The 11,924-nt window shown below is 40.2% G+C and overlaps 1 protein-coding gene across 1 annotated transcript; it reads right to left on the bottom strand.

Moving 5' to 3' along the window:
- Positions 1-1,587: 1,587 nt before the first annotated feature.
- On the bottom strand, positions 1,588-10,553 carry LOC124162422. Its single transcript, XM_046538956.1, has 3 exons — positions 9,274-10,553; positions 8,215-8,466; positions 1,588-2,398 (listed from the first exon to the last, which is right to left on the bottom strand). Exons 1-3 carry the CDS (start codon positions 10,375-10,377, stop codon positions 1,934-1,936), a joined length of 1,821 nt encoding a protein of 606 aa, XP_046394912.1. The 5' UTR covers positions 10,378-10,553; the 3' UTR covers positions 1,588-1,933.
- Positions 10,554-11,924: the final 1,371 nt, after the last annotated feature.

Genomic DNA, 11,924 nt, shown 5'->3' with positions numbered 1-11,924 from the left:
TGAATCTAAAGTTGTGAATTGACAACTTGATTTGAATTTGCCACATCTTCTTCATCTGTATTTTTCTCCCATCAATTTCTTTAATACTTATTTATCTACCATGTCTTCCATGGTATGTACATGCTTTCAAATGTACTTCATTAGAAATTTGGCTCATTTAAAATGCTGTAGAGAATGTGAGGAGTGGTAACATGATTAAAAAGAAGAGGAAGTGATTCAACTTAAATTTTTTATAAATCTTACAAACATGGGTGAATTATGGTTTCCATGGATAAAAACATAAGTGAAGTTACAATTATACTACTAGTAACTTAAGATCAGAAAAAAATACTCCATAATTCACAAAGCAAAAATGAATAATGATCCATACAAAATACAGTGGAACTTGGTTAGTACGTTCCTCGTTAGTACGTTTTCCTCCTTAGTACGTCGATTTCTCTCGGTCCCGGTACCATCCGAACAAAATACAGGTAAAAGTATTTGGTTAGTACGTTTGAAAAAATTGCGCTTTCCTGGTTAGTACGCTCAATTGCTTGCCGTGACGCAACCCGCAATTCGTTCTCTATTATCTTCTTTAGGGTCGTAAACCTCCGAATTCATGATTTAATTTATTATTATTAGCCATTGACATTCTTGCATTCATTCCACATCCCTTTCTTCGACTGTGATTTATCCAAACGCATTTCTCAATTCTAGTGACGTGATGAATAATAAAATGCGGCCATTTATCAGGAATGTCTGACTAACTAATCTGCAGCCAATGAGAAGCCTCGATTTTCCCCACCCCGAGCTCCTCACCTTCTATTGCCTCTGCAGTGCCCACTGCGCACAAATTTCGCGAGTGGGCAATTGTTGCTATTGCATGAGTTGTCATGATGAAGAAATGAGTCTTATCCAAATCCCACTTTATCTTAAGCAGTACTGCATAAACTCGACGTCTAGGCGGTTTAGGCTCTGGAGTACGTGCGTATTTACTTGACTACTGCTGCGGGAGCAGACGATGCTCTGGATCTCCACGCGAAGCTTAGCTTAAAAATACTTGATTTCGGCACGAAAGCAGACGACATTAGACTTTTTAAAAAGTATATTTAAACTGTATAATAAAAATCTTCTTGTAATTACGTCGTAATCTAATAATTTTGCGTGTTATTAATCGCTATATCGATCGATATGATTTCATTCAAGAAGCGAATGTGCACGGCTGCCGCCGTAGTTAAAGGTTAATATAATTTTGTCCAATTTTAATGATGTTTAAAAACAACCCGTTGACATACTCAGGGTTGTTGCTATATTCTCCGAGTATGCTGCGACAAAAAAGGAATGACTTAGCTTTACTTGCCCTCTTTCTATAAATGTATATAGGATTAATCACGGAAGATAGACGCCGTTTTCATGTAATTGTCTTCGGGAAATCTACGAAACATTGTGATTTTTATTCACATGGTATTGTTTTTCGATGTAGCGCTCATTTTAAAGGTGAAAAGAGTTCAGGAAGGCGATCCTACGAGAACTACCGATAGTAGATGTAATTATGACGACTTTTCCACAGATTGCAATTACCCCGACTGCTATTATTTACTTTCCTCGTTAGCACGTTTTCCTGGTTAGTACGTTCATTTTTTGTGGTCCCTTCAGAAACATACTAAACAAGTTCCACTGTAATCATAATATTTGAACTCTGGTGTTCAGGTGTGTCCCCCACACAGATTCCTCAGGACTTTCATCTGCAAAGAGTATTAGGAAGTAATCAAAATATGGGCACCAAGAAATTGTCATGCTATGTGTCTGCATCCAACTCCACCATTGCAAAAATAGATGGTGAAAAAGCAAGTGAGAGGTTCCTCTTCATTCCTCTAATTAATAAAAATAATCGTATAGCAATCCTTAGATGAGGTATGCTCACACCGACAGCGTGTGCATCTGAAGTGTCCCTTCACTTGGCACTTCGTCGCACAGCTTCCACTTTCTTCCTCACCTCCGCTCTCTTGCGATCCAGCTCCTCCTTGAACAGTGAGAACTTTGTCGTCTGCCACATTTTCCTCATGCGGTTCTTCTCACGAATCAGCTCCTTGACCTCGGCCGGCAGCTCCACCCTCCTGCTCGCCTTGGGCAGGCGCCAGTTCCTCAGGTGCACCACCATTGGACAACGTCCCTCTTCCCCCCCTCCACCGGTCGCCATCCTCTTTGGCAGGATAGATGGCACCACGGGAACGTTCTTCGTCACCACCACATACGGAGACTCATCCTCACCGTAATAGCGGCTCGGATTTTTGGGGCCAAACACTCGCAGCTGGCTGGCCTCGGCAGTGCGGTTCAGTGCCTTGCCACGCCGGTTGTTGACGGGGGCATTCCACACTTGATGCCTGGCACTGAAGTCACCAAAAATGATGGTGGGATCCTGATGCAGAATCAAAATGATGCAATTAATAGTTTTCTTGGCTTCTTAATTTTAAGAGTCAATTGGTAAAATTTGAGTTTTTAGGTAATTCATAAGTAGAAAATACAATTACAGCAATGATTCTTACTACTTATTTCCTTCGAGAGGGCATTCATGAATTGATGCAGACTGAATTGAATTACTAAATTATAGTTCCAATAATTTATCCAATTTAATTATACTAATTTAAGTTCTGAAACAATAATAACGTAAAAAAATAACAATACCTAGGTCATTCCACTGTCTTACGACCACAAAATTGACACTGGCGGCGACTGATCACAAATAACTTTGACAAACCATTTTCATTCAGTTGTAAAAAAACCTTTTTGTAATGCTTACAACAGTTTAAGAAATTGCAATGCTGTTAATCAAATTGTATGAAGGCATCTTTCCATTAGATGACTAATGGGTTAACATGATTAAGTGAGGAAAATCAAAGGAGTAGCCATATCGTCAAAACTTTAAATTAGAAAATTGGAATTTGTTACGAACTTGAGTAACTTGTTCAACTTTTTTTAATGAATAAATTCTCTCTCTCAATTCCAGACTATTAAAATGTATTTTTATATTCCATGCATGTTAATGGAGATATGGCATCTAATGCAAAGAGCTGGACGCTGTTGTGGCAGGAGGCCTAAAAAAAGGATGAGAAAAAATTAAGGGGTAGCTACATCGCCAAAAATAATTTGATTTTAATTTTTAATGAACTTTCTTATTTCTAGAGATCATGACTTATGCAAAGATGCTTTCGTAACATTTCAGTTTCACATTTGCTACACATTGTACACCACAGCATTTGGGCACTCATTTGATGCTCATTAGTAAAGCTGATTGTACAAAAAGCTCTGGTGTTTCACGATCGCGTTTACCTCCCAATGAGCATTGGAAAACATGAAAGCATTGCTAATTGCACAAGATAACAATCTGCCCTACAAAAATGCTTGACAAATAGCCATAATTTTCTGTTCACCTATGTCCAATTCACTAAAGAAGAGACCCAGTTTATTTATCACAATAACATTCAATGATTATTTTCCCTGAGTGAGCTCATAGCTGGATAATCGAATTTATTACTTGCAACTCTCCCACATCGGTAATCCACTTATAACATGTCCTCCACATCTAATGAAATAGGTTCTTAAAATTACATCATAAAACTTCAGGAGGACGTTTGAAGGTAAGCATTTGCTTTGATTGTAAGAGTAGACGGTGATATTATTACTGTACATATAATTTTCACACAGGACTACATTGCACGTAACCACCACTTACATTTGTTCACAAGTGCAGAGTGAAATTAATGTTTGAGCTGTTATACATGCGCACCTGAAATTTAATTGTATAATACGTGAACCTATGACAGTGTGCAGGTAGAAATGAAGGGAAACTGTAACAGAATAGAGTGATATTTTAAATCAGCATAGGCATGCACCTGGCATTGGAGACAAAAGGGAAAATTGCACCACTGCAAATACTGTGCTGCAGTGCCTCCTCTTGGCCTCTACTTAGCACACCGATTAGGGCAGTGTGGGAGCAGGGCTGTGTGGAACAATGAGAGAGACTGGACACATCCCGAGGAGGGTTAGAAAGTAGTTGCAGCTTGGTGGCCTTGATGATCTAGGGGAAAATACCACCTGAGGTGGAGCTACTAAGTGAGAAAGTATCAGGAAGTGATAAACAGAAACGTCAGAAAATCCAAATGCCAACTTAACCCTGTGGAACTCGCGCTGAGCCTGACAGGCTCACATTGTTAATATTTTCGTCATAGTTCTTGACCAATTCTCAATAATGTGCTCAGATTTTCTCTACCTTTTCCTTACTCTTATGATAATGTTTTACATGCGCAGCATATCCCTATCAGTCTATCATAAGGTTGAAATATGATATTTTTGCTTCATATACACGTGGACTGAGCCTCTCAGGCTCTGCACGAGTGCTCACGTTGCATTTTTGATTCTCACTCTTAGTCTATTATTTTTCGCTTAGACAATGTAAGCTTTTCTGGTTAACTTCTAACATTCTACTCCCCATATAGGTACTTCTCTGCCTAATCAGCATGATATTTTGAAAGTCAAAACTATTCACATGGGAGTGTGTCGGAGAAGTCATTGTTGCTCTTCCTGCTACAATTGCAAGCGCACTTGAGTTGACACAAACTAAGCTAACTGTTATGGTTTCACACAATATTAGCAGTGACGGTTGTTATAAATAGACCTCTTCTCGAAAAGTGTATTCACCTCGCAACTCGGGAGCAGAGAAATTCGAGGAGTACATGGTCATTCTGACGGGAGAGTGTACAGAAATCGGAGGAGCTCTCCACGCTGATGTTTCAACTGCGCCAGAGTTTCCACCAAAAAACCGTGAGTATTCTGTTTTAGCATCCTGGCAGTGATTTTCTGATAGTGAGATGCTTGAAAATTTACATAAAATACAAATAAGAACAGCAATGAAGACAAAACAATTGATAAGCTTGCTGCGATTCGTGAGATATTCGAAAAAATTGACAGCAATTGTAAAAGTGCTTACATTATTGGTGAATACACAACCAATGATGAGAAACTTGAGGGTTTTCGAGGTCGTTGCGCATTCCAGCAATACATCCTAAGTAAGCCTAACGAAATAAGGGATAAAAACTTTTGCTTTCGTAGGTAGATCTAACTCTAGAACTCTATATCTATGTAGAGTTTTTTTATGCTTATTACTTAGCCGTTTATGCTGGTAAACAACCCGACGGAAAGTATTCAGTCAACAACAGTCATTCTGATGTCGCGAAGAGGTTATGGCCCCCTATAAGCAGTGCTGGTTGCAGTGGCGCCGACTCCATGGGGCCTGAGGGGGCCCGAGCCCCCTCAAAAATTCGTTGTGGGTGTGAAGAAAAAATGTGTCAGGCTTGCCGATTTTCCCGGAGTGTCCAGATATCGAGATTCGAGTTATCAGTTATATGTTGATCATATGACTCTTCTAAAATGCTTGAAAAAACTTAATACTCACTACTTAAAAAATTTCCCAGGCCAAGATCCCCGGTTTAGGCACCCCCAATATTTTTTGTAAGTCTGCGTCCCTGGCTGGTTGAAATATTACGATTGACAATTGGTTCACAGGTTTTGGCTTAGTAAATGAACTCTTGAAATGCCGACTTACCAAGGTTGGAACAACTCGCAAAAATGAGCTGGAATTGCCTCCTTTTTCGTTTAAACAAAAAAAATGGCATGAAAAATCCAGTTTATTTCTTTCCGCAAGAATTTTACTTTTGCATCATGCATTCCAAGAAAGAAAAAAATATGTGATTATGATCTCAATAATGCACCATAACAAAAAAAATAAATGAATGTACTGGAGACGAAAGAAAGCCAGATATGATAACTTTTTACAGCATGACTAAATCTGGAGTAAATACACTAGATCGGTTATTCACGGCATAAAATGTATCAAGAAATACACTGCGTTGCCTATGACAGTTATTTCTGCTATACTAAATATTGCTGTGGTAAATTCCTACATTTTTTACCTCGGAGAAAAACTTTGAAGTAAAATATCAGAGCGTTACTTAGGCAATTGTCAGCTGAGCTCCTAAATGAACACGCGAAATGAAGGGGAACCATAAAACACTCCCCAAAGTGTTAGGGCATTTTAGTTACGGCAATATTAGACGAGGCTATCAAGACTAACAGAATAGATGAACCAAAGGCATCTAAAGGTACAGAGAACCCCAAGTGCGCTGGAATTTGAAAAAGGTGTGCAGACTGGATACAAGAAAAATAGATTTACCAGATACGTCGGCAAAAAATGTGGAAAGCGTATTTGTCTTGAGCATGCACATTTCTTCTGCAGTGCGTGGTTGTACAATAATTTTCATTGCTGATGTTATTTTATAGTGTTCTTTCTATCCTAATATTAACACTGTGTAGTGGTTTCACGAGTCAATAAATCAAGAACATGTAATGGTAATTTATTTTATATCCCACCCGATATGAAGTAATAATTTTTTATCAGAAGTAAATGGTCTTGATTTTAATGAAATGACCCGTTTGAGTATTCTTAATTTGATTTAAACAACCAAAAGAAGAAAAATAATTGACTTTCATAGGTTAAGACCTCAAAAAGAGAAAAAAGCCAGACAGGCTCAGCGGGAGTCCTCGCGTTCGCGTTCTGGGGCGTGAGTTCCACAGGGTTAAATAGGAAAAATTAGAAAACTCCCTAACTCACTTCTCAAATCAAAATCCTATTGATTCAAAAGAATGAGTTTTGGACATGCATACTTTTTCAATATTAACTTGCATTCGGATAATCCCTTCTCCAGACATTTGCACTCATGCTAATCGGTACTTCCATTTAAGTAGTCTTGAATTGATTAGACCACATATAAATATATATATCAACAAAAATATAGATGCCACTGGGACAGATGCAAAGCTAGTATGTATAACTATGGTGGGATTTGGATAGTATACTGGTATACGGGATATGTAGTTGGTACATAATAGTTGTCAATTTGCCAGCATAAGAAAACCATTCATTTCATTAAAAAAGTTACTCATTTTTTTGCACAGTGCTGAAATGAATGAAACTGTATCACAGTGGCTCCTCTCAGCCTCTACTTTGCACATTGCTGAACAATGAGATGGACTGGACACGTTTTGTTTTCATCAAAGGTCGGCTGGTTCTTCTTTGGCTTTGGTTGGCTCTTACCATCTCTGGTTTTTTATTGGGAAGGGACAGTGCACACTCATTCGCTCAACAGTCAGTCTATAATCATGGACCTGACTCTTTCATTCACCACAAGAATTTATTTAAGTATATCGGGACTAGCCACGGTGATAACTTTTTACGGAGTCACCTGCAATGCACAAATAGTGCGAAAAATCCACAGAGGAAAAATCATTCGCCGTGACCGGGATCAAGGCGAATGATTTTTCCTCTGTGGATTTTTCGCACCACCACAAGGGTGATGAATATATTACTCTCTGCAATAATAACTCCTGTGTTCGATGCTCTGAATCTTTCCAGTTATTCATCACTAAATGTTGTCTAGTTGCAAAGGAGATTTAATAATGTCTATTTTCACTTTAATACTCTGGCGGTTTTTGACATTTCTGAAATGTATTTATAAGCTTCAACTGTAAATGTTGGGCTTATTTTCTTTATTAGGTTTCCTTAGGCAGGTAGGTAGGGTTTTATGTATCTTTTTGGATGTTAAACAGATGCTTCACAGGTTCGTTCCTAGAGGAATTTCCTGCCCTACCAAAAGTATTTCCTGAGCCTTGTCATTGGGGACCTTCCCAATAATCTTCACCCATGCGATGCCAAATATGTTACTGACTGCAACAAAAATTACTGCATAGACTACATACTTACTGATATAAACATTAGGAAATTACTGGAAGGCAATTTAATTGGCAGGAGTAGGCATCATGAACATTAGGGTCCATTATACCTCGGTATGGCACACTTCTTTGCCATTCATCACCATTTCCCCTAATCACCCCGTGCAATTCTCGTTCACAAGGTAGCTTGCTATACGTTTCATAATGTTGACTGACAACAAATAATTAGACACGAATAACAACCTTCTTTTGATAGCTCAAACGATGTCCCATCAAGGAGAGATTAGTTCTTGGTCTAGGCAGCAGTGGACACTTGTGAATGATTCCTGCAAATGGTTGTGGAACAAATACAATGGGGGAGGGATGGGCTGAAGCTCCCAAAACCCCCTTGGCTATGTGCCTGCTCTGGTAGTAAGAATATGCATAAGGATAAATAATTGTTATTAGTACCAGGGCCTGATCGCCAGGGCACTGGGTCAGTGCCCCCAGCAGTTCGTCTGGTGAGAAGGAATCGTTGGGTCCCACACGCGCCATGGCAACCCGCAGCCCCACACCCATCTTGGTTTGCACCTGCACCATCACCACGGTAGTCCGCATCTGCAGCTGTTTGTGGGCCACGTCAGTGCGAACCAGCAGCCCTCCTGCGGCTGAGCCGATGACCGACCAGCGGCCATTGCCAACTGCGGCTGCCACGGGAACCTTCTGTTGTATAATACACATTAAAATTATTCACAGACTGTCATATTCATCAGAAATATTTAGGACATAAGGCAAAGGAACAGGATATCATTCAAATAACTTATAGCCCATACAATCCAAAATAAACAAATGGAATGAGTCACACAAGAATCTACATGAAAGAATCACCACCAGAATGGGTGACTTATCTAAGAAGCTGAGATTTACAGTGGCGATATCATTTTGATCACTTTAAAAGCCCATTTTTGGGTATGGGTGGAGTATCAACTTTAGATGAAAAAGAAACTACACGAAAATGATGCATGACAAGAAATGAAGAAAAAAGGAGAAATTCTAAATTATAACATGCATATATGACTGGTACACTTAATATTTCATACGTGTGGGTCATAAGGGATCTGAAAGAAAAGCAAACCTAGATGTTTCTTGGAGTGATTTTAAATACATACAGTTCGCCAAGGTCTTATGTCACATAAATTAGGTTACGATATAAAAGACAGTAGGCTCAAGCTTCTCTATACCTGTATATGAACATCAGTTGTTTGTGTTAGCTTGTTTCATTCGATTTATCAGTAGGCAGTGATATTTTTTTGTGAATAGTGGAATCCGAATTGTGTCAGCATATATTAGCTTAATATTTTTTTTAATAAACGCAAAAAGGAAGATTTAAGTATACTTAGGCATTATGTCATGAGCAGTGGTGACATTTAAATTATCGCAAGTTACAAGGGGGATTGTTGTGAGAGACGTGAAAGATATGCCATTGGAATAATTCATACTGAAGTGAAGTGTGTTTGAGAAAGCTTTCACCTTCCATTCCGAGATGCATGCCAGGTGGGCGCCCTGAGTCTCCAGGAACTCGAAGAACTGCGGGCAGTCACCTAGGTCCACTCCGCGGGCGTTCCAAGCGACCACCACAAAACTCCTGGCGATCAGCTTCGGCAGTCTACTCGGAGGTTTTTTGGGTTTCGAAGTAATGCTTGCCTTTCCGAGGACAGCACGAAAGAGGTCGGAATGTGAGCCAGTTACTCCTTCCCTAGCTCTCATGTTGAACTCTTTCACGCGCAAGTACATGGGGCAAGTTTTGGCCACTGCGGGGTGGTTCCCATTACAATTGCAACATTTGAAAACCGCAGTAACTCGGCAGAGGCTGCCTTCATGATCTGCGGCGCATTTGAAACATCGTGGATCCATTGTGCAAAACGTTGCGGTGTGATTATACCTGGAGCACCGTACGCACAGCATGGGCTCTCTCCTCGTGCCCTTATACGACTCTATATTCACCATCCATTTTCCCAGTCTTTTGACTCCAGTGATCTCGGGGCCTCCGGGCAGAGGTGTGTGATAAAATACGAAAACAGGAGCCGAAAGCGATGATTTGGGACCTACTAGACGATGAACGTCATGAACAATGAAGCCTCGTTCTTTGAAAGCGTTAGATATGTCGGGCTCATTCCCAGAAGGGATGCCACGCAGAACATAACGCTTACGATTGTCCTCTATGGTATTTTTATAGTGATACTGCAGGCCTAACTTGTCGAAGAAATTCACCGCCAACACAAAGTCTGAGATCTTTCGTATGTGAACAGCTAACCTATCGGGGCGATACCCAATGGTAAAACCTTCCTTATCAATAATCTCCCTCAGGAGACTAATTAATTTCATGGTATCGTCAACTCCACGCAGTGTCACAATGGGAACTCTCTTAGAGGCAGCGGGCGATGGCCGAGGCATGCTGCGGTCGATTCCTTTCACGGAGGGATGGAACCACGGTTTCTCAGCCTCTTCAGTCACCGCCGACAATTCTAATTTCTGGAGATCGGTAACTAACTTTGGTTGTTCAAATGTGATCGATGCATTACTGTCACATTTTCCACTGCGGTTCTTCTTCCTTTTTGCTGTAGACCCAGGCATGTTGAGAGGACAGACAATACTCCTTATTTCCGCAAATTTATGGAAGGATTGACAATCACCAATCCACAAGGTAGATATAAGATGCAGTCCTTAATAAAAACTACAGTTCCCGCAGCCAAATGGTCCCTCCATAAATGATTTCTGCAATACCGCACTTGCCACTGTATTATCGCACCGCGCGAACCACGTGAAGTTTGAAATTAATTCGTTTCTCAGTTGTTTTAGACAAGAGCGCCCAGGTTTCTCGGATTTAAACCACCCCAAGAGGACCTGCTGAAGATGCTCGAATTTCATCTAATGACCATAATTATTTTTGTCATAATGAAATCGCTTTTTTAATTTGATATTTGATATCTGTTATGAAAATTTATTACTATACTCTTGTATCCTCGAAAATAATAACAAGATCTTTGAAAATCGACGGTGAACATTAGCCTATACCTAGGTGTGTGGGGGGCGTTTAGGGCTGGATACAAGGAAATAATGAAGCAATATGTATATTCAATACGTACTTATCAGTCTATTCACCGTTTGGTACAAGTAGCGTAGCGAGAGGGAAGGCTGGAGGTCCGACCCCCCCGAAATATAGAATCACACACCCAGTCAGCACAAAAGATAATTTAGATAGAAATTATTGGAGTAATTTGGGACAGTTCTGCCACGGCCGTCTTTAAAGACGGCCGTGGTTCTGCCCTTACTGGAGAATGAAGTAAACTAAACTAAGATACCCGATATAATTTTGAATATCGTAATATCTATTTTTCACTCGAAAAGGAATCGAGAATCGCAGATTTTATAACTTTTAGGTACTAATCCTCCGACGGAGGAGGCAAACCCCAAAAAGTGGAACCCTGTTTCTTCAACTAACACCAAATGTTCCTTGCTGAACTTAGATTGATAAGTCCACTCGCCTTTTTTCATCAGACAAGAGTATATAGTCTTTCATTCCATCAAGATGGATTCCTATGATGACACCCTTTGATGCAGCTCTTTTCGTTTTCACAGTAATTAGCATCTTTTTCTTTCAACGTAAGTTATTCTAGTGCACTACCTTGGATGTTTCTAACGAAGTTACGATTTTTGCGTCAGCTAAAGTTGCGGGGACGATCATTGCTGCTGCTTGGTCCTTGCATATACCTCTATCACAGTTGGCAGACGCGTTTTCCCCGCAGTTTGAGTTTAGCCCTTAATGTTTATTTCATGAGGAACGTAGAGGTACAAATCGGCTGATTTTTCGTCGGTTAAATGTTCTTCGGATGAATTGATGGAGAAAATTTTTGATACTATTTTCCCAAACAAGAATAGACGATGTTACTCTCCGACGATTCCCTTAGTCGTCGAGTTTCTTTAGGATTCAATCCAGCAGCCATAGGCGGATTTAGGGGGGGGGGACACGGGGGCACGTGCCCCCCAGACCCTTAATAAGTATGCAAGATTTTTAAAACGGTCCCGTTATAATTGCGTTCGTTTTGTATTTCGGGGTATACTTGTGCCCCCCCCCCAGAACAAAATCCTGGGAATGGCGTTGTTTGTGCCCCCCACAGAAA

This window comes from Ischnura elegans, chromosome 7 (assembly GCF_921293095.1).
Source record: "Ischnura elegans chromosome 7, ioIscEleg1.1, whole genome shotgun sequence".
NCBI classification, from domain to species: domain Eukaryota; kingdom Metazoa; phylum Arthropoda; class Insecta; order Odonata; family Coenagrionidae; genus Ischnura; species Ischnura elegans.
The sequence above is the reverse complement of the archived record's forward strand: the minus strand, read 5'-3'. Positions and strand labels throughout refer to the sequence as shown.